Genomic DNA, 27814 nt, shown 5'->3' on the forward strand with positions numbered 1-27814 from the left:
AGTCAGAAGCGGTACAAGTCTGTGCGTTGTTGTTTCATTTTGTGAACTATTTTTATAATCAGCTGATAGTATTTTGTTGTGTGTGAATTAATTATTATTTGTTGCGTTTGATGTGTGATGTGCAAAGTTGAAATATGTTGTGCCTTGGTGCAGCGACCAGTCAGAACTCCTATCATGGACATGGTTCACCAGCCAATTCTGGGAACAACACTGCCACTATGCGAGGTTAGTAGAAACATTTAGGTTAGGTCTATTAGAACTGGATCCACACATGAAAATGTTCCATAAACATTTTACATGTAGAGTAATATAGTGTATGTCCTGCAGGTATATGTCCCAGGTATAGAAACCACCAGGTCACCTGTGGCACACAGGTATCTTTTTACGGAACGGGAATTATTTTTAAGATGTATGAATGAATATCATTGGATAAACGATAAAGCTTTTTTTATTGCTTTTAAAAATGGTTAAAATTCTATGAATTTTATTCCGGTACGTATCCTATAAAATTACTAAAATCACATGCGATCCGCTACAACCTTCCAAACTCAGAAAATTCAGTTTTGATGATCCCCGACTTACCCGACTAGCATAGTAGTCTCAACTGTTCTGTTGAATGTATTTTTCAATTATATAAAGAAAATGACTATCTTGCTTTACTACCGTACTGTAGCCTATATCAACAAGGTGTCACCTCATGTTCCTGAAACTTGCTATTACAAATGCGTTACTTACCGTACATCACTGGCAACAGGTATGAAAGAAAACATGGGAAGCATGCTTGTATCATGTTCTTATTGTCAAGTTCACAATAATTAGAGTTAAATAAATGACTTTGTTGAAGTTCTGACACTGTGTTACTAGTAACTAGTTAAGTAACTAGTAACTAATGTTGAAGTTCTGACACTGTGTTAGATTTTGGAAATGTTCATTCAAATGCCAAGGTCATAATACTTACCTATTCCTGCTGCACTCTCAACATTTTTTTCAAACATTACTTGGAAAAGTTAGAAAATCACCCACCATAAAAAACTTGGAAAATCGCCCACCGCTGGATCCAATCATTTATTTAAATTGAAGTTGCTGGATTGGATCCAGCGGTGGGCGATTTTCCAAGTTTTTTATGGTGGGTAATTATCTAACTTTTCCAAGTAATGTTTGAAAAAAATGTTGTGGGTGCAGCAGGAATAGGTGAGTATTATGACCTTGGCATTTGAATGAACATTTCCAAAATATAATTAAAATAAAAAAATAAAGCTGGGACCTGAATGGTAGTCATATTTTTTATTATCTCTTTTCTCTCACTCTCTCTCTCTCTCTCAAAATTTGTTATCACTCTTTTGTTTTTTGCAGTGAAGTATTTTTTTCTTGTTATCAAATTGGTTCTGTATTGTAACTTGACTTTTTACGACTCCCACCAGCGGTCAAAGACTTTTCATTTTTCTCGTGGTGCCTGGAACAATTTCTAGTTTTTTAGTGCTATGGTTAATTGTATTTTATTTTCTTGTAATAAGTGTTGATTTATTAACCTTGATTTGTTGTTGCACTGTTAAATTCTGGCAATAAAGATATTGAATTGAAAAAAAGCTCTTAAACGCTGTTTTCGATTAAGAACTTCAACATTTTCCCGGGGGGGGAGAGGTGGGGATCCCCGGACGACCAACTCAATCACCCCCCTTTCCCAGGTCAGTGTCATGATTGCATCATTGGCATGTTGTGTGCTTAGTAGAGTATGACAATGCAATAAAATCTATCCTCAGCATGAAATGAAACGGTAATCATTTGATGGATAATATGAATGCATGATTTAATAAAAAATATCAAAAATGTATATAGATTTAACATTATGATGACGCAGACTTCGTCAAAATGAATTCATAGGGGGTCAAATCTTGATTCGAAACAAATCTTCGTGGGTCTCAAAAATGGTAGAATGACCTTCAACGGTATATGGATTTAAAAGGTATAAAAAGGTTCAACATTTCGTCCTTCTTTGCTATTTAACGACGATACGTAAATTTATTTGGTTTACACGGACGGTTTAGTTATCGATGTTTCAAAGTTAATTGCACAATAATTTAAAAATAATACTTTGCGATGTTCCAAGGCATTATTATTATTCTTATGCCAGCTAATTTTATGACTGAAGTACAAGAACGCCAAACAAAACGATAATTTTGTACGGTTCATTATTAGGTTTTGATAAGATGAAGCATTGCCAACAAACGGTCTATCTCTATTCAAATAGAAGTTATCAGTTATCACTGCGGTGAATAAATAACTACTGAAATTCCTTGACAAACAAAACCAGTTATCGCTGGATGAAGAAACGTTGTAATCGTCGCTGATAAAATTATTGTCAACTAGGCTACTACTATTATTATCAAAGGAATGAAGCTGAAGCAAATGACTGTGTTTCTTCCACTCGAAAGATTTCTTTCGAATGAAAAACCATGGAAAAGACTGTCGTGCTCACGGAATGACTGATGCAATTATTCTGTAACGGTTTCAATCCTTTTGTAGCAAGTCGGTGAGATAGAACTCGTATAATTGAAATGCTCCGAAGGAAAACAAAGGTGCTTGATAATTATTAGAATTATTTGTGACGAAAAGTAATTAGGTAAAATCCCTACAATATTACCACATATAAGATTATCACTGGCTTGTATCTGTGATATTACTTAATTCAAAAATCCACTCTGATTTTCGCTTAGGGAAAATAACTTATTGAAAATTTATTTTATCTTGAAAAAATTTCCAAGTTTTGCACACCCGATTTAGGATAAATTTGGGAGCTGGACGATTTAGAATTCAATTTTATAAATCTTCCAGCTCCTGCATCCCGCGTCGGTATGAAAGCTTGATATTAGTAATTCATTTGAAATCGGGATAAATTTAGAACCATTGAAGGGTTTGAAGTTCATCATGGCTAATAATAAACTAATAATAATAAAAAACGAATAATAATAATAAACTAATAATAATAATAATTAGGAGCTGGCCTAAGTCAACCACTCGTCCATCGAGAGTAGCCTACTTGGCACAAGAGTGTTGTTCGTCACAAGATAAAACTATAAATCAGGCGACTTACTATCCGATTTGTTCTCAACATCCAATTTTGGATCCGACTTCGTACCGTGAATTGGGTGTTGGACCAGTCGGGTTGAAGAGTCGAGTCGGACGACTAGAGGTCCAACTCGAAGGTCCGACATCCGACTAGCCTTTGTTTTTCTAGACTGAAGTTGGATAACAAGTCGGAGCGTGAGTGATGAAACGATCAGATTAGTAGTCCAACAAGTTGGACAACAAATCGGATAGTGTATGTCCTGCTTGAGATAAAATGTCATGCTACCAAATCACATACCGTACCATCTTCTTGTCAGTGATGGTACTTTTTTTGCAATATTGTATTGTACGTGTGGTGATTGCCACCTGTGATGTTTTCAAGTGGCATAGTTTCTTTATCACTTGTGACAGTTTATTTCAATATTTTATCCATTTTGTCATTCCAACATTAAAATTATTTCATCATTCATTTAGTTCCATTTAATCAATTTCAACATAGGAAATCACAAAATTAAACTCCTATATTGGTGACCCCGACGATTGAAAAGCAAGAATTTTCACATATATTTTGCATGAGTATTTGAGTCATGATGGATGAACAAATTGCGGATCCGCGTGAACGTGATGCACAGTTGCAGCAGCCCATTCAAAACCACGAAGTACATCGGGTATCTATAAAGTTGCCACCATTTTGGTTGGACAAACCTCGTTTATGATTCCTTCAGGCAGAATCCCAGTTCACATTGTCAAACATCGTAAACGAGATAACCAAATTCCATCATGCTGTGTCTCAATACGTTTGTTTTGAGAATATTGAATGTGGTTCAAAAAGTATATTAATTCCATATTTGATATTTTGTTCCAGGTAATATATCAGATACAGTCCACATCAAGAGTGCATGTATGTATTCTTTAAAGGTCAATGTGGTGAGTCATTTTTCTAGTAATCAAATCAATTCCTTCCTTGACATATGAAAATATTGTATTCAATTTTTGCATAGCTTATCATCCAAGGCTATCCAGTAGAATATTAACGCACTTCCTTTCGTAACATTATTGTACGTATTTTGTTCTCTATTCCAAGTGCTAGTTGATTACGAATATTTTAGATGAACTTGTGGTTTCTGGAATTAAATGCGACGGGAACAGTGTTTATGATTTATAAGAACTACAGCTCTAGAGTTGCGTGAACAAAATGATTTCAATTCTCATAATAATATGAAACGGATTCTTAATAGTTATCAGTACTGATCTTTGTAGTTTGAATAATTACTCAGATAAGAACATTTAGAGAATTAAGAATATAGCTATTGTATGAATAACAAACATTTGAAAGTACGGGCAGAAAGAATAGACATGGAGAAAGATACCTTCATTTATTATTAGTTGTCTCTGGTATTAACTTATAGGAATTATCATGTTGACTAGTCACGAGCTCAAAACGCCCATTTTTCATATCTACCACTGAGTATCAAATACTCTTTGCATACCGTAAATTAATAAATTATTTGTATTATCACTCATTCCCTCACCATCATTTAGGCTTGAAGTATTTTAGAGTACAAATTATTGAAATAAAATATTCGCGTTTGAATAAATAAGTCAAGCAGCTCTGTCAAGAGCCAAGCAATTATGTCATTATTCATTTTATTTCAGGTACCTACTGTTTTTCTCAAAATACAAATGAAACCTGCATGCTGCACCTACAAGCACAGAATAAACAATCAAACCTTATGTAGAATGGTTCAGTAAAACGTTTACAGAGTTGGTAATTATAATTTGCCGAAATTCTTCTAATACACAATCATAAAAGAACAAACAAATCCAAGGATGTAGAAATAAGATGTATAGTGTAGAATATAGATGCTGCATATAGGAACATTCATGTATAAAACATATATTTTCTGTGATATGGTACCATGATGTTGGTACGTTTCCCCTTGGGTTGTAACTTTATTATGTAATTTCGACATTGGGCGTCATGTTCATTTGATTCAGTAATATTGAATTGATACGAAATTAAACAAGTGCTGCGCAATTTGTCAAATTATTGTGCAATTATATTGTTCGCTTAAGGTATGTGTCTCTATAAACATCCGGTAGCATTACCACTGCTTGAGTAATACTCGTTACGCCTCTTTTTATGATTTGAAATTCTAACTTGAAAGCAATTGAACGCAATAACTTGCATTCATAGATCGCTATTTTTTTGAAGTTATCCTTGAAATTTGCCAAAATATCTTTGTTGATTTCCAGTATCATTTATTGTGATAAAGTAATTTCTATTTTCATAGAACAGGTACCTGGCTTATGATTAAATTGAATATTAATCCAAGATTTTATTGAACGTCTTCAAAATGTTTAAAAGCTAACTTAATGTGAATTACAAAATACTTTGCAAAATCATTGGCATCCACTGAGGAAGTTATAAAACTTGGGCATCATAACGCAAAAATAGAGGCTTATACAAAGGTTTATACAAGATAGGAAACATGAGACTGCATCACAACAAAGAATATTTCAATCAAACAAAAAATATGTTGAGTCCAAAACTGATAGTCAACTTAATGCAGATGGTGGTAAATCTAAAATCTTACAGTAGTCTGCAACACTAGATACAATACGGTACCAACGACGTTCAATTTGAAGTACAAAAAGTGGCTCTTTTTGTAGAGCTGTTTGGGGAACGTCGATCTACTTTCCGTTATACTGAAAGTATAATTTAGATTTTTACAAAGTAGGTCCCTGGCTTGTGCATGAAATCAAATTTTTTTAAAATAATGTATTATTGATTGTTTTTTCTCTTAATTTTCAATTTTTAACTTTTTCTATTAATTTCAATGTTTTCATAAAAGTCTTATATCAGATATAACATTACATATATATACATGTACATCAAACTTGGTGCGCATTTAAAATATACCAGTATTTGAATTGCACCCACAAGTACCCTACGCCCTTCTCTCACCCTGCAATTCCACTCTCACTTTGAACATCAATAATAAATCCTATTGACACACTACATCACTCAGGCACGTACATGCCTTTGCCGCTTTTTGAAATCCGAGGGAATTACTTCTTTACCCTCGGTTCGACTCTGATTTCAAACCAGTATTGGTTTGAAAGGCACATAGGGAATAGAAGAGCCTAAATTTTCGACGAAATTACAAACTGCCTCATAGCCAGAGAGAGGGAGTGAGTGAGTGTGAGCGGAGTGAGAAAGTCCAAAGAGTACAAAGTCAGTCGCGCGCGTTTCACATTTCATTGATTTGCTGAGTCGACAATCTGCTTGCTGCTTGTTGTCTACAGGCGGTCGTCTACAATCGAAATGTCAGAGACGCTTCAAGGAAAGAACAGTTTCAATCAATCAGTCAGTAGTGGCTTTTTTTCTGCTCTGCGAAAAGGGCTCAAGCACCTCTGCTCGTAAAATTAGCCCCAACGCAATAGAGTGAGTGCTTTTTTCGAAAGAGAAAGAATTTGGAGTTGGATGCCAGAATAAAAAAATGCGAATCCTGAAATTGTTCAAGGATTGACTCCATTCATTGTCCATGTACAAGCTTAAAAACGAGACAAAACGTTGACGTAAAGCTGTGTAATATCGGAAGTTTTTGTGGTGCATATTTTCAATCTCATCTAGAGTTCCGTGCCTACCTGATGTGCTTGTATATTAATGCAAGCATGTGATTTCCAGATACTTCGATTTAGATTCTTGGACCTGACTTATTTTTGATTTTTTGTCATTCAGTTTTTCTCACTTGCAAAATCCGCCAATAAAAGAAGGACATCGTCTTTCTGGATCAGTAATGGATAGTTTGAAAGTCGGAGTACTTTCAAACTTCTGACTAAAGGTCAGACCTGAGGTCATGTCTCTGATGTGACTTATCGATTGTTTCAATTAGCTGTGATGAATGATCAATCGCATAGCGTGTTAATCCAAAACAATGTAAAAGAACATGCAGGAATACACTGCCTTCCTACTGGATGTGCACAGCACTACTAACGTACAGATAGTGTGTTATAGCTTGAATAATAATCTATCAGGCAGTTTTAGCACTGATTAGGCGGCAGCGCTCATATCAGTATAACTGTAATTCTCTATGGTTTTTAATGCACTAATCTCCACCTTTAATGATTTAGCTTTATATAGCTTGAAGTCAACAGATATTACTCTTTGATATATCATTTTACTAATTAATTTTTTAGTTTCAAGCACACGAATGCACAGAAAGATGCAATGTGCTATTGTGGTGCAAGAATAGTATATAGAATAGCTATAAATACCATCCTTGATTGTGGCCTACACAGTGATTAAAGAAATATAAATAGCACTGTTCTATGAATATTAATGGTTTGACCATAGGTATCAATCTATTGACCAAATCGATAGGACTCTTCAATTTGGCAAAGGTCACAGTGATAAGAAAAGCATAGACATCACATAAATGTCAGCAGCTGCTGTTGATGTACCGGTACCAGTCAACAACTGATTGTTAATTTGAGACGTGTCTGTCCAGTTTTGGGGGTGCCTAAGGGGTAGGGTTGGGGGTTGTTTCAGCTGTTCAACAGCAGTGATTATTATCAGTGATGGACAGAGGGGTGGAGGTTGGTACATCTCTTGTCATCTGTCGCGTCACCACGCTTGTTCAATTTCCTGTGTGAATTCCATCACTCATCAGTCATCACTCTGTACAGTAATCGGAATGTACCATCTCATACAGAATGAAGTTTCACGGATTAACATTCAGTTATTTTGGTTGGCGTTTGGATGATATTTTCAAAATCATAAAATATGAAAACCCATTCTGGTCTCAAACATTATTTTACTCTATCTACATAATTATTATGAGTAGCTCTACAATATTGTAAGCACACAATATTGATGATGAATTGAACGTTATACAAAATAAACATTCCATATGTTTCTCAAACATTTCAAAACGTTTCAAGACATCTTGTTGATGTAATTAATATCAAATACACTGCAGTAAATAATATTAGATAAAATAATAACCGAGAAAGTTACAATACTTGGCATGTTATGCGAAACCCACACCGTTATGATCTCCTACAGGGCATTTTGCAAGGAAGAGTAATGGGAAGGAGAGGAGTCGGCAGAAGAAGAATTTCATCGCTGAAAATGTTGACAGCCTGGTTCTTCATGAACACCGCCGAATTGTTCCGTGCAGCTGTGGATAGGGTGAAAATAGCCACCATGGTAGCCAACGTCTGGAAGCGGACAGACACATGAAGAAGAAGAAAAAATACTATTTCCAATTATCTAAATCCTTTCTGGTATGGTACCGTACTCTGAAGAAAATATCTTTTTAACACCAGTTCTGTCAGTTGAAACAATTGTTCCAATGCAACAATTACAAGAATGAGTCTACTTTCTTCTTGTTCAAATGCCAATACTGTAGTGTGAGAAGCTGAAAACACTAGCTGAATCTGATAAGACGACTTAATAAAGTGAGTGTCCTATCTCAGCTAGGAAGCCCATCATTATCGTATCATTAAACTGTGCATCTGGAAATGACTGGTAATTAGATTAATAGTTCTTTGTGTCAGTAGAAAGTTCAATTTAGCTAGCTTCTTTCCACCTCTGTAAGAGTGATGTGTGTGTTCACTTTTCTCTGGAAAGTGAAATTGGGAAAGGAAATACCGTTTACATTCTCGATAATGGATGTGGAGTACTTGTATCATCTAGGCTACTGATATATTTTTCTTAAAATTAGTGAAGACCCTATATTTTAATCGTTATACTCATTCCATGGTTCCATAATACTGAACCACACACGGAAAATAATTATTCGTATACGTAAATTATCATTATTTGGCTGTTCAATTCATATTATACTCTCTAGGTATTGAATTATCTGTATTTCTATACTGTATTTGTATATGGTTTGGAAGAGTAGCTACTACATAAAACTATTTAATTTGCATTTCTTGTTATTGGCTTCTAATTACGTCTTCGTCTGCTGACATCAGGGTCGAAATGATCACAGAACAATAAACCTTCATTTAGAGTGATAAACAATTGCAAACAATGTTTGGAATGAACATGTCTGTTGTCTGTTCACTCTCTCATACACTATTTCCACTCTCAAACCCTCTCCATCTATATTCCATTCTCATTCTTCTGATGTTTTATTATGTCCTCTTTTCTCTGTTCATCTTATCATGTATTCTCCTTCCCTATCACTCCTGCTCAGTTGATAATGCTTCTTCACACTTGCCCCCTCTCTTTCTTCACCCTCTCTTTATCTTCCACGTATATTCTGCAACTCTTTTATCCCTGTCACTCACACAAATGGGTGTGTACCCGAGTATGATCAAGTATTCTCGTCTACACATTTCGCTGACATATTGAGATTAACGGCGCACATAATCTGAGAATAAATTTTCATCCATGTTTTCAAGCTCGCAATGGTAAATTATTTTGTGTTACCTCTCAGTTATAGAGTGCAGCTGTTATGGTAAATAGAAAATGATAGCATGGCAATGCAGTTTGTATTTTCAGCTTATCATTAAAAGAATTCGTATATCGTGAGTGAGTTGACATTTAAAAAAATTCAAACTATTTTTCATGAAAATAAATGAATCGAGATACATGATAGTCAAAATGTACTAAGAATTCAGAAATAAGGAATCAAAACATAAAAAATCGAAATAAATTCAGCTCATCAGGGACGTTGAGATTTGTTCACAAGAATTAAGAATTTGCATGAGTAGAAGTTTGATGAGACAGCAAAAGACACGCATGCCTTGCAAATAAACATGGGGTAGCCTACTTGAGGTATTGCAACCTCTATACGGGTTTCACAATTTCAGGTTTTAGTAGACAATTTACAATTTCAAGTCGTTTTATCCAATAGGTTTTATTGAATAGAAATTGAATTTCATGTCGTCTTATCTAATAGTTGAAAACTGAGAGGATTTTTGTCATTATAATTGATATCTGCTACGTCTCAGTTCTTGTGGTGACTAAGTTCTTAAAAAATGGTTATGTTTATACTAAAAGAAAACAAGAAGAAATCTAGGAATCCAGATAAATATGATATTCTGTACCAGTTCTGCATTCACCAGATTGCCTGGAAGTAGTCTCATGGAGTTAGTTTCAGGTAGTGAGTGATGTGGGTCTGGAATATCCTCAGTGGTGAAGGAATCTGAGATTTGGGAATATTTCCCTGACCAAGAAATTTTGAAAATTTTCGGAAATATTCAGGAATTTATAAAATTATTTTAATGGATCCATTCATTAAAGCAGAATAAATAGCTCGCATATCAAATCAATTCATATAATTTGGCTGGTCTGAGCAGGACTCCTTATATACTAGCTATATTGAGTAAACCAGTGATCACTTATATCAATATAAAAATATCGATAGTATAAAGCATTTTTTAGTCACTTATGAATTTTGTGTATACCTCCCTCAATTTCCTTATAAAATAATTCTTTGATCTTGAATTTCCTGGAATTTTAAAGGACAATCTGAGTATGGTTAGAGAGAATGCATATATTACGATATCAAACTGGACCCTACAACTGTAGTGCTATCAGAGTTATTTGTGAATGAAAGTTGGTTGCAACCAGCGAGTCGAGAGAATTCATATTAGAAAATGCAGAATATTCCTTCGGTCTTCGGAACACTGCATACTTGATTCAACCCAACCAGATTCGTAAGCAACCAAAGAATGTTGGCAAGTTCTCTATCATTCGACAATATTCAGTAATAGCGCCTCTGTTCCCACATTCATTTTCATATGTACATAATACATATTATTATACTGTATTTGATATTTCTGAAAACAACATGTTGGTTGTGAATGCTGAGTTAATACAATTCAATTTCTTGGTGACTCCAGTAGGCTATTGCTATTGAAAAATTATCATTGACCTGACTTTTCTGACTGTTTAGCCGAAACTTGCCGTTCCACCCTTGTCTGCTAGCGCTTCCTGGTCGTGGGTTTGAGTTTGAACCCCGCCGATGAGCATGAACATCTCATCAAATCTTCCACGCACCTCCAATTACACATGCACAACCTAAAAGCTCATGTGGCCATCATCCGCAAAAAAAGGTTCCCAAACATGCTGGATTTTTTTATTTGAAATTTATTTCCCATAAAAACAATACAGAAGTTACAATGGAAATATACAAATACATAGCTCATAAATATTTCAAATTCAGTGTATCAATAACTGCATATGTGAGTCCTGTTCACTTTTCCATTCAGTTTCGGGGCTCATCAGAACGAATCTCTTTTACTTTTTTGCAAAAGAATCTGTCTTGTATTTTATCGAAAATGAAATGCATATTCAATTCTCATTTGTGAATGAAATTCACTGGTATTAAAACTGAATCCATTGGAATTGAAATGAAATAATTCCATTCCAAACCATAAACTGAATAACTACACTGAAAAAATAAATAAACGAGAAATAATAAGCTATAGCTATACATTTATATACAATATTACTTGAGTATTGATCATCGTTTGACAAAGAATATTGCTAATTTGGGATGGAAATTAGAACAAAGAGGAGGAGGAGGAGAAGGAGGAGGATGATGGTGATGATTATGATTAATTATGATGATTCAGAAACTATTATGACAATAACCAGAGATGAATAGAATGATGATTATGTTGATAAAAAATTAAACGGAACCACTGCCGTCTGTATTTGACCTCAGCTTCCAAGAAGGCTCGAACAAGTGTGCCTTCCAGATCAAACAATAAAAGTTGATTGGTCCGGCGGTGGGAGAGGTGGACATTTGCGAGAAACCATATTCAGTTATGGGATAATTTTGTGGACTTGGCTATGATTTTGTAGTAGTCAGAAAGAACATGTGTGCAGAATTGTGCCCGTACCCCACGTTTATTGCAGATTTTCTCAGCTTTCATGCGTTTTCGCACACTTGACTGCTGTAAATTAGATTTGTATTGTTATATGGGATAATTTTTATTTATTCAAGATGTCTTTTGTTTTAATTGGTTTTAAAGGCCTATCGTTTTCCAGTAAAATTAATGACGGAAATGTTTTTGAATAATATTATCTTAGCTCTTATTTTTGCGAATTTCCACCAAAATTGCTGGTTATTGGATAACACATTGTCTTCTATAGACATTATAACTATAACAGGTGCACATCGCCATCTATCGTCAAAATAGGGAAACAATGTTTTTCCGTTGCTAGCTCCTGATTGGCTGAAGGCGTGGCTATTGGTAGGTTGTTTACAGCGGGCGACGACTAATCAGGTGTTTGAATTTGGCGTGCTGATTATTATACTCTCACGGCCCCCCTTTCAACATGATTGGTTAATTTTTTTGAGAGACTCGGTTTAGTGTTATTCAAGAATTGCGTTTTTTCATATTATACTCTTTCCTATCTAATAAGTTAATTGTGTTTTTATCACGATAATACTACATGCTCCACTTATTTCCTCCTGTTGTTTCACATTCACATCATAAAACAGTTTAATATAAACATTATAAAATTGTTTTCATATTAATAGTACAACCCTCGTTCAATACTTGTTCAATATAAATTAATACGATGTACTATAGCATAGCTACCTCTAATACAAGGCCTCGGCCTACGATATTGCAACGTCGCAGTGTAGGCCTAGAATATAATACATGATTGGTGGAAAAGATTAAAAAAAATACCAGCTGATCTTTTTCACCAATCATGTATTAGATTCTTAGGAAATTGGAACGACTGAGTACTCTTTTATACTCAACCCCCCCCCCCCCCCGAAACCACACACGTTGCTAGTTCGTCAGGTGTATTACAAAAAAATGTTAATTAATGTGCTCAATTAGGCTATGATCTTTTTCACCAATCATGTATTAGATTCTAGGCCTACACTGCGACGTTGCAATATCGTAGGCTGGGGCCTTGTATTAGAGGTGGCTATGACTATAGTCAACCACACAAGAATATAGAATATTCCGATGGTAATTGGAACGGCTGAGTACCGTTTTATACTCAACCCCCCCCCCCCCCCGAAACCACACACGTTGCTAGTTCGTCAGTTGTATCACAATAGTACTTTACGTCACAAGTGCGGTAACGGTAGTTTACCACATAAGTATGATTGTTGATCATACTGTGCCAAAGAAGATAATTTTGAATAAAATTTAGAATTTAGAAATAGGCCGACACATCTAGAAAATACCTGAGTCTATACCTAATTCATGCAGGTGAACGGGCTAGAGTCAAGAAAACTTCAATTAATCTTGCCATGCCTGATTTAATAGGTTTATAGTATAGAATAACACTACAATTTGAAATAATTGAAAAATACAAACAGCTTCAATAAACATTGGCAACTAAAATCGAACAACAGAAACAACAATTTCATGTTACTTTGGTGACATTCTTCATCTGATTCGGGGGCGCATTACTATCCCCGATTAGATAGCAATACGTCACAAAACCAAACAATATCAGTCATCAAATAACAAGTTCTTTTCAACATGGAATTACTCAAGAAAGAAAAGCCCGTTGAACCCAAGTTTCGTCGATAGTAACCCATATAACCCATTTCATAATAATTTTGAATCCCCACTTTGATTGACATTCTCGAATGAACCTTTGTTTCACTACACTGCACTTCGTTGGTCTGTACGTTGCTTTATCGTCGGGTTACAGTACCTTGTTTTTGGCGGTGAGCTTTTACCGGTTGAATTTGGCTTGACGGCGACGTCCCTAGACCTGTCGTCTGAACGGGTGTCTTGAAGCGGTGTTACATAAAGTTGCGGAACCAAAGGGGTGGTAGTACAAGAAGTTGGTTTGGGACACACATGAACCGCTTAGCGGTTATTTGACGAAACAATTATTCGTACATGATGAAGAAACACAATTAAACCTTTCAGGACATGGCACTACTAGTAAATTTAAACATTAATAAAAAATAAAACTAGCTCCTACATTAACTACTGAAATAAACTTATAAACCTGCCCAAAAGGGGGAAACATAGTGACTACATCTTTACTCTCGTAGTGCTCCTAGCAAAGTGTCCTCCGGAATGTAATCTGGTCTCTCGACTGGGGAATCCCCACTACTGTATTTAGAAACAGGTCTCCTATTGGGCGAATGGAATCAATTGACCAATCGTCGCGTGGCTTCTAGAGCCTTTGGACCAAATAGTAACTGCAAAATCGGTAGTTTGTTATAATTTCAATGCTTGCTGTTTTCCAACTTATCGCACTTTATGTCGCGACAAGAAGGCTAAGTTTTAGAGATAATTCCATAATCTACATTCCTCGACGACTCGGAGCCACAATTTTTAAATATCTATCATGGGAACTCGAAGTCATGGCCGTTCATAATAGAGAGAGAAAATAATTTATTTCGCTAACTCACTTACAATAATGGCTCTAGTCTATTGCGTATTAAATTTACTATTATAACTTGGGAAAAGGCCTGAATTAAAGAGAGTGCCCGGCACAATACGAATGCGGTAAATACGTTACCGTACAAGTTTTTTTACCGTACATTTTTGTCATACTTTTCTCAGAAAGAATAATATTGCTGAGAAACAGTAACCATTACCTTACCTGCTGCTGTTCAAGTAAACATGACCCAGCCCATAGCTCCTAGGTCATAACAGACCCATCTAGCTCAAATATAATAATAAAGGCCAATTTTAAAAAATGTAAGATGAGTTCTTATAACTTGAAACTTATTAGATGAGTTCTAATAATATTTGAGTTATTCTATTAGTTACTAAGATACTATTAACTCACTCTCTTCTTCTCACTAAAGTTCTCAACAATAAGAAGTTTAATTATTGTTACCAATATAACAACTGAAGACTATAACGCTAAGACTATATAGCTATTTTAATCAATTTGAATGTTCCAATTTCGGAACTGGGAAACATACTCGACTGTAAAGAAAACCATATGATCTCTTTACAGTATAGTATGCTGTAATGAAAATCACATGTTTTCTCGTTCTGCAAACAGCTGTTTACCGGTTTGATTTGATGCATGGAAAACAGCTGCATTTGAGTAAGTATGACAAAAAAATTAATTAATGTGCTCAATTAGGCTATAATCAGCTGTGTACAATGTTGATCAACTCTTATTAATTTGGCAAGATTGCACTCATCTGTTCCAATTTCCATCGGACTATTTTCTTACGGTTGACTATAATAGTTCTGTGAACAGAATACCTCGCGCAGTTATCAGGTTGTGTATTTGTGTAATCAGGCTTATCGGACTATTTTCGTGTGGTTGGTTCCATATTATGGGCGAATTGGAATTGAAAATTTGAAGTTGATTGATCAAAGCGAGGAAAGTAATTGTTCAACAATCCCATAAACTGACATCGCATCTGGGCTCTAGTCATCAGTACGAACTCGCTAAGCTCGTTCAATTAGATAAATGAAGTACCTAATCGAATCTAATCCTTCGCCTCTTCCTTTTTCTCCAGTTCCTAAACTTCATTTTTCGTATCAATTCAATTTAGATTAAAATTAATTGTTTAGCTTCAGAACAGTAATTTGTTTATACTTTTTCGAATCCCGCCAAGGGCTTGGTTGTTTGATTAGCCTACTGTATCTCATCTGTCTTCTCATTATCACTTACGCACTAGCAAAAGCTTCTATGTGTGTATCATAAAGCAAAAAAACAATGGCTCGTTATTGACATAGAGCCATAATGTCTCTTTTTTCTACTCAAGATCAAGCTATTGACACTTTGAACAGCTTCTGAAGGCTTTTTATACTCTTTCAATACACGAGTTTCATATAGTTGATTAGAAACAATTGAACTAGAAATAATTGAATCATGTGCACTTCGCTCAAACAAACACAACCACTAAATGCAAAGAAGGAGCAGCTGATAGAATGGCTCATCAACCAGTCAGCCCTGTTTATTAGGTGTGTTTTGCTTTATTCGACCACTCCACTCTCCAGCTAGAGCTCTCTATTCAAATAAATAGGTTGGGTTGATGATGAAATGCTGGCCATGTTATTCAGAGAGAGAAATAGAGAGAATGAGTAGTGTAGGCTGAGTAGATTGGATGAGGAGGAGGCTGATAGTCCAACAAAACATCACAGCATACCTCTTGAATATTCATTCAGCGTTGTCCTGTATTCTCCTACACAAAGTGTACACGCGTATAATATGTAAATGCTATTTAACTGAGAAATCTAATTCAATACTCGGACGCCACAAGTCGATCGATTCGGAATGCAGAATGTTCTCCCTAGAGCGTTGGTCATGAGCTCACTCCTCATTTAAACTGGCATTTATTTTATGTTTCCTTGAAAAAAATGTCCCTTGAGAAACTATTGGTCCAATCATTGTAGACCAATTATTGGTTTGCTGTTATTGTTCTCAAATTTTATAACCAAAAAGATTCTCCAAACATATTACAGTTGTAAAGAGAATAAATGAACGTTAATTATTGTAAACCAATTATTGGTATGCTGTTATTGTTCTCATATTCTATAACCAAAAAGATTCTCCAAACATAATATAACAGTTGTAAAGAGAATAAATTAACGCTATGATAACTCATTCTATTCCTTTCTACATGAACAAATCAGCAATCAATTCTCAAACTGGTCTGATTTGATGTAAAATCTACGAATAGATCCTAAAGAGATCCTGTAAGAAGTTTGTGTAACTGCAGTGCTACAAAAGGATACCTGACAAAATGTCACGTGCTAAAAAGTGTGAGCACTTTTATTAATAACATTAATTTAAAAAAAAAATCAACACATTTAAAAATGCACTAAAAAGAAGAAAATAACTTTTTTGATCACACTTGGTTGAAAAAATTTTCAATTTATCTCCCTGGAAAAAAAATTCTAATTCCAAGTCAAACGATAAAAAGTGTGGCTCAAACATACAAACATACAGAAATTGCTCGCTTAATAGAATAGGATTGTTCATGATTAACATTTAAGCTCAAGAAATACTTTAAACTTCAATATCAAAATTTTGAGCCACACTTTTTATCGTTTGACTTGTAATTAGAATTTTTTTTTCAGGGATAAAGTGAAATTTTTTTCTAACCAAGTGTAATCAAAAAAGTTATTTTCTTCTTTTTAGTGCATTTTTAAAAGTGTTGATATTTTTTTAAAATTAATGCTATTTTTATCTTTTTAGCTTTCACTTAAAATTATTCATCATCTAAAAATGTGAACAAAATCTGCTAGAAGCAAGACCACACAGAGACTTTGGGAATTTCCTAGTTACTGAACTAATTAAAATGGAAGTCAAAGATTGTTAGATTCATTTAAATTTTACACTTTGTTCACGTAGAGTGTAGTTTATCTTTTTATTCATGCTTATAGCTTTTTCGACAGAGAGATCCTGTAAGAATGAGAGTGTAGCTCTCAACACAATTCAAACAAAATACACCCATCACAATAAAATTATTGCAAAAATAAATTTAGCACTTGTGCTGCTATAGCTGTATGATAGAATATTAGAATCATATGAATGATAGGGAAAAAAAATATTATAAAAATTGTTAAAAAAAATCTGGTGTGGTACACTCACACAACTTTCCTTGCTCATTGAACTGTAAGCCTCATTCTTAGACGAGAATAATTTAGGGGAATAACATAATGACGATTGGCGGCAAAATATTTGCAACTACGATCAGACTACTTTATATGTGTATATATAATTGTTTTCAGAGTACTTTTTCCTTTGTGTAAATTGTGAAATTCGATCGATTTCGTAAAAACCGTGAAAAACATGGGTTTTTAGTCATTATCCGCCATTTTTCTCAAGAATATTTCAGAGCTCCCGGAATTTTCCCAGAAATGAGACTCATGTCAGTTGATAGGGCTTATCCATGGTATAAATTTGAAGAAAATCGTTAGAGCCGTTTTCGAGAAAAACGTGAAAAACATGGTTTTTTAGTAATTATCCGCCATTTTTTCCGCCATCTTGAATTGAATTTTATTGAATTTCTTATTGTCGGATCCTTATGGTATAAGGACCTTAAGTTTAAAATTTCAAGTCAATCGGTTAATTAGGAATGGAGTTATCGTGTTCACAGACATACACACATACACATACACACACACACACACACACCACACACACACACACCACACACACACACACACACACACACACACACACACACACACACACACACACACAGACCAACACCCAAAAATCATGTTTTTGGACTCAGGGGACCTTGAAACGTATAGAAATTAAGAAATTGGGGTACCTTAATTTTTTTTGGAAAGCAATACTTTCCTTACCTATGGTAATAGGGCAAGGAAAGTAAAAAGAGGAAATCGAACCTGTACTATCAGCGTGCTAAGCAGACTCTCTACCACCTAGACCACACCACTCTATGAAGTTCTGATGGGAGTTTTTTATATACAAAGTTCGAAACAGCAAAATCATGAACAACTTACACCCTTTCCTGTTTTTCGTCCATAAATCCTTGAATCCTTCAATCAAAATTTTACTTAAATTGTAGTGTCAGATGGTACCAATCAGCTAGTGAAAACCTGAAGGCTCTATGTGGCCTATGAGCCGAGATATAATCGAAAAACCATGGCACGTTAGAAGTTTGTCAGAGCAACTAGAATAAAAGTGTTTAAAAAAGATACCTGACAAAATGTCACGTGCTCAGAAGTGTGATTTCTCAAGTTTAAAGTATTTTGATATAACCCTGGAAAACTCATTCTGTGTGATTGCAACCGAAAATGTATACAAGAAACCCCCAAAAATTGTTACAAAGTACTGATCTATTCTGGATTACATGAAAACTAAGCGAAAAGGACGATTTGAATTTTCTCCAACAACTGTAACAATCTCTGTTTTTCCCAACGTGAAGAATACTGTTTGGTGGTACTAAGGTCACCTTGTTAAGGGACACTCTATTTGCATTGCATCGAAACGAAATAGGGATTTAAAATCGTGTCGGTTTTTTCCCACGGGAACATCCGGATTTTCTTCTGTCTATTAGTTGAGTTGTCTGCCACGGTAATTGACAGATTTCATCCGAGTGCTGTGGATTGCTCTCATGTTTCAATTACATTTGTATTGATGGATTGGACGGATTTGCAACGAGATTCTGTTGAGCATGCACTGATTGTTTCTACTCGTAATTCGTCAGTTGTCGGTCTTTTTTGCGATTAATAAATGCTTTTACCGTGTGATGTTTGTTGGCCAGGATTTGCACAACTTCATCATTGTAATTTTTCACATCGCGAAAATTCAAGCGTAGGTTTTTACAAAATTTACTGGATTATTTTTCTTGTATTCTATGCTGTAATATTTATGCTATTCTATGATATGATAATATGCAGTCTATCCATCTGTAATGCTAATCTATTACGGTCTTCCATGCACATGTTTATTACTCCCACCTAGAAAATTATTATAATCCTCATGGAAATTGAAAATTGCTATTGATTAACATTGTTTAGTACTCAGTCATTCATCATTCACTTTTTACAGATTGTAGTCGACGTAGACTGAAATTGCTCAAAATCGAGATGAAGTTTTTCATTCAAATCAAATCAAATTTCTTCCATCTCTTACTCTTGAACTTCTCCTGTTCCTTCTTCTCCTTCTTCGTCTTTTCTCTTTCAATTCTTGTTCGTGTCTGGAGTGTAATATTGTAAGTGCTTCTCGGGGTGGTTTGAAAAGGAAAGAAAAACATCATCTGTCTCCTCTACTGAACCCACATTCATTTAACTCCTACCACTATACAAGAGTAAAATTATTGTAGTTGGGGTTGGCAGAAAGTATTTTTTCAAACAGAAAAGTGTTATTGTTCATCTGAAGGAGTCTCTCGAAATTATACATTATTCATTTCTTGCTCGCTCTAGATGTGGTTTGTTCATAGAAATATTTCTCCCATTAGGATAATAATATCCTACTACTCTATCCAAGAATCAATTGCCTGGATAGAATTGATTCGACTTAGAATTATATATTCAAAGTATTTATTTCAGTTTGTCTCAACATTTTCACGCTTGGAGTATAAATAAGAAAGAATTAACTTGTATGTCAATGCCTGATTTCTATGAATTAATTTTTACTTTCCTTGCCCTACTACCATAGGTAAGGAAAGTATTGCTTTCCAAAAAAAATTAAGGTACCCCAATTTCAAATTTTCTATACGTTTCAAGGTCCCCTGAGTCCAAAAACATGATTTTTGGGTGTTGGTCTGTGTGTGTGTATGTGTGTATGTGTGTGTGTGTGTATGTCTGTGAACACGATAACTCCATTCCTAATTAACCGATCGACTTGAAATTTTAAACTTAAGGTCCCTATACCATGAGGACCCGACAATAAGAAATTCAATAAAATTCAATTCAAGATGGCGGAAAAAATGGCGGATAATTACTAAAAAACCATGTTTTTCACGTTTTTCTCGAAAATGGCTCTAACGATTTTCTTCAAATTTATATCATGGATAGCTATTTATAAGCCCTATCAACTGGCATAAGTCTCATTCCTGGGAAAATTTCAGGAGCTCCGTAATATTCTTGAGAAAAATGGCGGATAATGACTAAAAATCCATGTTTTTCACCGTTTTCTCGAAAACGGCTCCAACGATTTTCTTCAAATTTATACCATGGATAGCTATTTATAAGCCCTATCATCTGGCATAAGTCTCATTTCTGGGAAAATTTCAGGAGCTCCGTAATATTCTTGAGAAAAATGGCGGATAATGACTAAAAATCCATGTTTTTCACCGTTTTCTCGAAAACGGCTCTAACGATTTTCTTCAAATTCATACCATGGATAGATATTTATAAGCACTATCAACTGGCATGAGTCTCATTTCTGGGAAAATTCCATGAGCTCCGTATATTCTTGAGAAAAATGGCGGATAATGACTAAAAATCCATGTTTTTCACCGTTTTCTCGAAAACGGCTCTAACGATTTTCTTCAAATTCATACCATGGATAGATATTTATAAGCACTATCAACTGGCATGAGTCTCATTTCTGGGAAAATTCCATGAGCTCCGTAATATTCTTGAGAAAAATGGCGGATAATGACCAAAAAACCAGGGTTTTCACGGTTTTCTCGAAAATGGCTTTAACGATTTTCTTCAAATTTAAACCATGGATAGCTATTCATAAGCCCTATCAAATGACATGAGTTCTTTCCTTGGAAAATTGCAGGAGCTCCGTAATATTCTTGAGAAAAATGGCGGATAATTACTGAAAAACCATGTTTTTCACGATTTCTCAAAAATAACTTGGCCGATTTTTTTCAAATTCATACCCTGTATAGTTATTTATCAGCTCTATCAACTGGCATGAGTTTCCTTTCTGGGAAACCAATGGGGGTCCACCCCATCCTTGGGAAATGGACTTAGTAACCTCCTTCTCGTGCATGAGGTAGGTAGGTAGCGCAGTTCATAAAAAGAACACATAGTCGAGATATTTCATCTGTAGAACAGCTGTTTTGACGACTTTAAAAAAATGACGACTAAAAAAATCATCGAATTTCACATTCACACAAAGAAAAAGTACTTTGAAAACAATTATATATGCACCATATACAGAAGTCTGATCGTAGTTTCAAATATGAGCAAGGAAAGTTGTGTGAGTGTACCACACCAGATTTTTTATTTGTAAGTAGGTTCAGTTTTAAATGGAGCAGTATACTCCAGAAGCAAAAGATGGTTCTTGATTAGAATACCTTTAATACTTCTGTAATAAATATTACAGATAAATCATCGTGTGTTCGCTGTTAAGCAGTTTTTTTTAGAAACAATGAATCTGTAGTCACAGTGCAACGCTTTTACGTGGCCGGCGTGGCGTGCATCCAGCCACGCACGCCACGTGCTGTGTGGAATGGCCTATACTATCCCATTTCAGTTGCCATGAGCGTTGGAACGTAAAACATCATGTGTTCTATGTTAAGCAGTTTTTTAAAGAAACAATGAATCTCTAGTCACAATGCAACGCTTTTTCGTCAATATTTTAGAGTTGAGGGACGAGGTGCAATGCTCGATCGAAATACTGTACTCCGATGGGTTGCAGCGTTTAGGAGTAGGCTACTAAGTTATGTGATGAAAAAGAAACCACCTGGACTTTCCGTTCAGTTCGTACTCCTGAAAATGTAGACCGAGTCAGTGTCGTCGAGTCGATCGTCTAGGACTAGTAACAACTGCCGTTCTGACTCGGTGTACACTTTCCTGGGAACGGGGAAGACCAGGTGGTTTCTTTTTCATCACAGAACTAGTACTCCTAAACGCTGCAGCCCATCGGAGTACAGTATTTCGATTGGGCATTGCACCTCGACCCTCAACTCTAAAATATTGACGAAAAAGCGTTGCATTGTGACTAGAGATTCATTGTTTCTTTAAAAAAACTGCTTAACATAGAACACATGATGTTTTACGTTCCAACGCTCATGGCAACTGAAATGGGATAGTATAGGCCATTCCACACAGCACGTGGCGTGCGTGGCTGGATGCACGCCACGCCGGCCACGCTAGCCACATGCCAATTCACACCGCCACGACTGTTGCGATGCTATACCGGCCACGTTTCCCGTCAGTATGCAGAAAGATGTCAACTCCGACGGTCCCGTGGTGTGAATCTGGATTTTCTTGTGGCTTACCTTGGTTTGATGACTCCAGCAGCAGCAGTAGTAGTGATAAATTGATAATGAGCTGGTTTTATTGTATTCGGTGACAGCACGGGACCAGTGGGTACATCCAATCAATAAAAAAGGAAGACCTATGGCGAATTTCATCATTTAATGCGCGACCTTGAGGCTGACAATGATAGTATACGTTCTATACGATAGTATACGTCTAGTATACGTTCTGCGCATCCTCGGACCAAAACGTGGCCGGACACGTTTGAAAAGATCGCTCAGAGAGCAAACGGTAACCACGCGTAGCTAGTATAGCAAGCATTGCCGCGTGGCCGTGGCTGCTATGTGAATTGCTTCATTTGATTAGCTGGGAAGCGATGTTTTGAAAAGTAGCTAGCGTGCGTCCAGCCACGCACGCCACGTGCTGTGTGGAATGGCCTTATGGGTCGTCTGCCAACACTCCTTCCAGGGCAAAACCCTCTCCCGTTGACGAGTACTGGCTGTTCGAAAAATGCGTTTCCTCTGCACAACTCTGTATAATAAAATATACTTTGTGTTTCACATAATAAATTATACCGAAGTATATTTTATTATGTGAAACACATCCAAAACTACATTTTGCTATATTATTACAACGTAATAAAAATGCTAATGTAGAAATCATACATGTGAATTGCATGACTATAGTCTGTGAATTTATTATACAAATTCAAATTTATTTATCCTTAATGATAGTTTCAAAGTTTGAAACTTAGAGTATTATTGACAAGCAAAATAGGAATTCTTTATAAAAATTTAATTGAAAAAAATGTGTTCATTTTGTTTGCTTTTGAAATAATCAAAATGTAAAATGTTGTTTTCGCTCAATTCATTTCTAAATTGAGTGTCACACATTTTAATTGAATTCGAGTAGTGACTAGATCTGAATAAGTATTTAATTGAAATTGGCATTTCATCTGCGACTGAAAGTGTAATTCTTTTCTCTTGAAACTAACATATTTGCAGATATCCAAACTGACAGATTTGCAATAATAACAATAAACTACCATGGAATGAGTTATTCAATCTTTTTTTAAGTTCACTCACGACTATCGTGTTTCTCAATTCTCACGCAAGTCATAATTTCATGACAAACTCTGAACTAGCACAATTATTTCGATGATAAATCACCAATGCACCAACAAAAAGTTACATAAGAAGAGTCGATTGAGGCATCATTGAAATTTTTTTATGATTTCTGTAAATCATTTATATTGTAGATAGGGATTTATTTGAAAGGGATAGTTCAGATTGTAGCTCTACTTAGATTTTGGGTTTAGTTTTTTAAATGGTCATAACCACTTACTTATTGAGATAACTAGAAACTAGTCTCTGTTCACTTTAGACTCGTTTTTCGTTTTGCTCTGTAATTTATTCAGATTCTTATTAATTCAATAAAGAAGTTGGGAGGGTATCTTCTTGAGGCTAGTTGTGCTAAGAGACAGTATGCAAAATGCATAACCATTTCAGAATTGCAAAATTACTTCCCAGGAATCGGTCCACTAATCCCTCTCATTACCCATGCTCAAACCCAGTTCTTATATGGGCATCATCTTCAGCAAGAAAGTATTGGTTGTTATTTCTAGTACAGTATTTATATTCACCATCAAAATCTCCCACAATATTACCTAAACTATTGAACTTCACAAAACTAATGAAGAGATGTTCATTTCCAATACTTGATAATTCAATGTGAACTATGTATAGCCTTTGAGAAACGTTGAGAATTCTCCTTTATGAACGAAATCTGAACTAATAGTGAAATAATAATTATAAAAACATAAAGACTGAAAGTTTTCCAAGAGCTGACATCAAAGCAGCGCATCAATTACTATTACAGCGTGGAATAATTAGAAAATTTTCATAGCTTCCTCCAGAGTATAAATATATGTAAGCCTACTGCTTTGCATCATATATTTTTCGCTCCAGATGAATCTTCTTAGCTCCACCTCCATTAGAGTATGTACCACTTTGTAGCATAATATTTCACGCTCTAGATGAAATTTCTGTCCAAACTTTCCATCACTTTCTCATTAAATTGCGTCGGCCAACCAAACTTTACGCATCAATTAAATTCTGATTCTCACGTCAAGTTGTCAATGGATTATTTCGGGTCAGGCAAAATGAGCTGCGCTCCATCTGAGCGGGTAATTTTGTTAGCCTAATTTTGAAATTGAAAACAACACCGACAGCAACTGTAATCCCAATTATTGATGGCCGTTGATGGCACATTGAACAGGGATTTGTTGCATAATAATGCGCGCACTGCTCGCATTAATTAATGCGCGCTCGGATTCCATGCAATCCTCAGTGGAGCATTCTCTGATGAGTTGTGGATAGTGGCACTCGTAGGTGTTTGCAATTCGACAGCATATGCTGTTTAGTCGATGTTATGTCTGTTTCAACGCCATGTTTTTGTGTTGATTGAGCTTTGTTTGGTTACATCAAAAATTACCTCAGATAGACAAAATGGAATTTGTTAATGACAAAACTTCAATTAGCAGAGTATTATTGAACCAGTCCTAATATATAAAACATCTATCTCGACTAGGTACTGTACCTGTCCATAATACTGTTTCTATCCAAGAAATGATTCACGAACGTTATCCTTACGTGCATTACTTTCGCGTCAACCCCTTTCCTTAAGCTTCTTGCCCTGCAAGGAATGAAACTTGAAAATATATCTTTGATAGTGGAAATAAATTCATTTGTGAACATCCTGTTGGCACCATAGAATCGTTTACATGAAAAATTGGAATTTGATACACTATTTAGAAGCCTTTCTTTGTTAAAAAGTATCCCACACTGTAGTAATATAAAACTACAGTATCATTTACCTAGCTGTACCAACCAATTGTGCAAGGGCGCCTTATTTGTTCTAGACTAGAGAATATGAAGTAGGTTATTATGAAATAAATCCCAATTTTTCCTGAGAGATCAATATCACATGTAGGATTTTAAATTATTGAAAAAAATGCATTTTTCTGTTAAAGGAGCACTCATTTTTAATTATTGATGCAATTTATACATACACCTTTTCCAAACCAATCTGGAAGAATTGATTTGAATTCCCAATGACAAAATGATAACTACTTCTGCATCTGATGGACACTATTTTCTGTGATCAAAAATTGCAAAATTGCTATGGAGCCTGCTGTCTGTGGAATCAGTTATAAACTGAAATAAATTTATTGGATGAGAGATAAACTTGAATGGTGATTCAAGACTTCAATTTCAAATTAGTTACTTGTATGTTATACAATCGTATTTTCAGTTATATTCTGCCTGGAGGAGACTCGAGTTCTTGATTACATAGTATAGATAGGTTCAAAATTATTCTCCAACTTTGGCCTCTAATAATGAACTAGATGTAACAATTCAATCCAATACTATCCTCTCACAGTATAAAGCTAAATTCTACAGCTAAATCCCAACTTTGACCTGAGGAGAAAACCTTTCATTGATTATTATTGTATTACAATCGAGGAATAATTTTTTCAGATCATCTCTCTTATCAAAATTTGGGAAATGAGCAGTTTTGGGTTCAACCTATTGATCCTTGTCTAGTCATTCAATGATTTGTGTATCTCTCAATGTGTAAATAAATAAATAAATCATAATATAAATTTCAAATTAAATCATATTAATTTGGTTGTGATGTTATATAAGTTCAGATTTCCACTAGCTTTTTCTCACCAAATCCTCTTCTCTCCTTCTCTGTTCCAGGTGACAGACTGGTGTCAGTGAATGGCCAAGTGGTAGTGAACGGCGACAGCGCCAGACAGCTGCTGGATGCAGCTGGTGAACATGTACAGCTGCAGCTGTTGCGGCATGGGCTGCACTACAAGTCGCTGCCTGGCTGTCGGCTGAGCAGTCACAAGAAGCAGAGACCGGCTGCGGAGCCAACTGTAGCTGCGTTCAGTCCGGAGGACCAAATGGGCTCCAACCTGAGTCGCAGCAAAGGTCTGACCGGCCGCAGGAGCCAGTCCAGTGGCAATCTGTGCAATGGCAAGTCTCTGCCGCCGGTGGTTGGCCGCTTCTTCTCGCCTTGTGGCCGCGAAAGTGTCCGGCCTCACGACCGCTACAAGTTGTGTGGCTCATTGCCAAACCATCTGGATGCCCAGGATGTGTATGTGCAGAATGAGCCAATCACTGATGATCGGCTGGTTGTGGCTTGTGCTCCAGACAACAACAATGAACCGCTGAAAACGGTCGCCGGTGATTTGCAAATGCGTTTGGGTGCTGTGCCTGATTTGGATCAAGGCTATGGATCTGGAAAGTCACCTGACCGATCTAGGCTGCCGTTACTTACACCTGGTGAGTTGAAACTTCTATATTTTTGGTCAACTAGTTGTAAATTACTGCTGATCAAGACTGACTCCATGATCCCTGAGCAAGATTGATAAAAATTTAGAATACTTCAATGATAACATTCTATAAGCAAGCACAGAACCATTTGAACATGTTGAAATGGTGCTAGTCTATTATGCCTGTACCTTGATAATCAATCATCATGATATTATAGGTACTGATTATGTGCACATATTACTTTCAGCTATTTCCAGTGCCTAAGGACCAGACCACATAAACCTTTTTACAAGCGTTTTTTTCAGGCGTTAACCCAATCAGCCAATCGGACAGCTCCCCTGCCCTGTCGACTCCAAAAACGCCGTCTGAAAACGATTGAAAAAACGCTTAATATGGTCTGACCCTAACCATAAGCCTTCAACACACCGACTCTAACTATTCACTTCTAACTATTCAACACCAATTTAAAACTGTCTGCTCCCCTCATAATCCCGTGACCCACACTTCTCCTACGTCGGTTTGCGCAAGGCGTTAGTTTGTATTTTGAGTAAATTCTATTTGTGTATCTCCTTTATTATTAACAAAGATTCCATGAAGCTATTATATATATTAAAATCGAAACATGAGATTGAAGAAGTTGACTCTGAGCAAGTCAAATCTGATATGTCATGAACAAAAAGCATTTGGTCAGTGAGTATCTAAAAACTTCTACAACATGAATGATATAATTTTCTGCTCGAGTCACTCAACTCAGAAGCAGGTGTAGTTTAATAAAATAGAAGAGATGACAGGAGAGAGAGAGAAAAAGTGAAAATGTTTTCCAGAAATAG

The 27814-nt window shown here is 35.8% G+C and overlaps 2 protein-coding genes across 2 annotated transcripts in view; both read left to right on the top strand.

The window, feature by feature from the left end:
• Positions 1-27430, top strand: LOC120353562. Its single transcript, XM_039437654.1, has 2 exons — positions 1-225; positions 26403-27430. Exons 1-2 carry the CDS (start codon positions 135-137, stop codon positions 27077-27079), a joined length of 768 nt encoding a protein of 255 aa, XP_039293588.1. The 5' UTR covers positions 1-134; the 3' UTR covers positions 27080-27430.
• Positions 1-27814, top strand: part of LOC111058998 (spermatogenesis-associated protein 17-like) — a 263715-nt gene that overhangs the window by 207026 nt on the left and 28875 nt on the right. The gene's annotated exons all lie outside the window — the stretch shown is intronic.

This window comes from Nilaparvata lugens, chromosome 1 (genome assembly GCF_014356525.2).
Source record: "Nilaparvata lugens isolate BPH chromosome 1, ASM1435652v1, whole genome shotgun sequence".
Classification (NCBI taxonomy): Eukaryota; Metazoa; Arthropoda; class Insecta; order Hemiptera; family Delphacidae; genus Nilaparvata; species Nilaparvata lugens.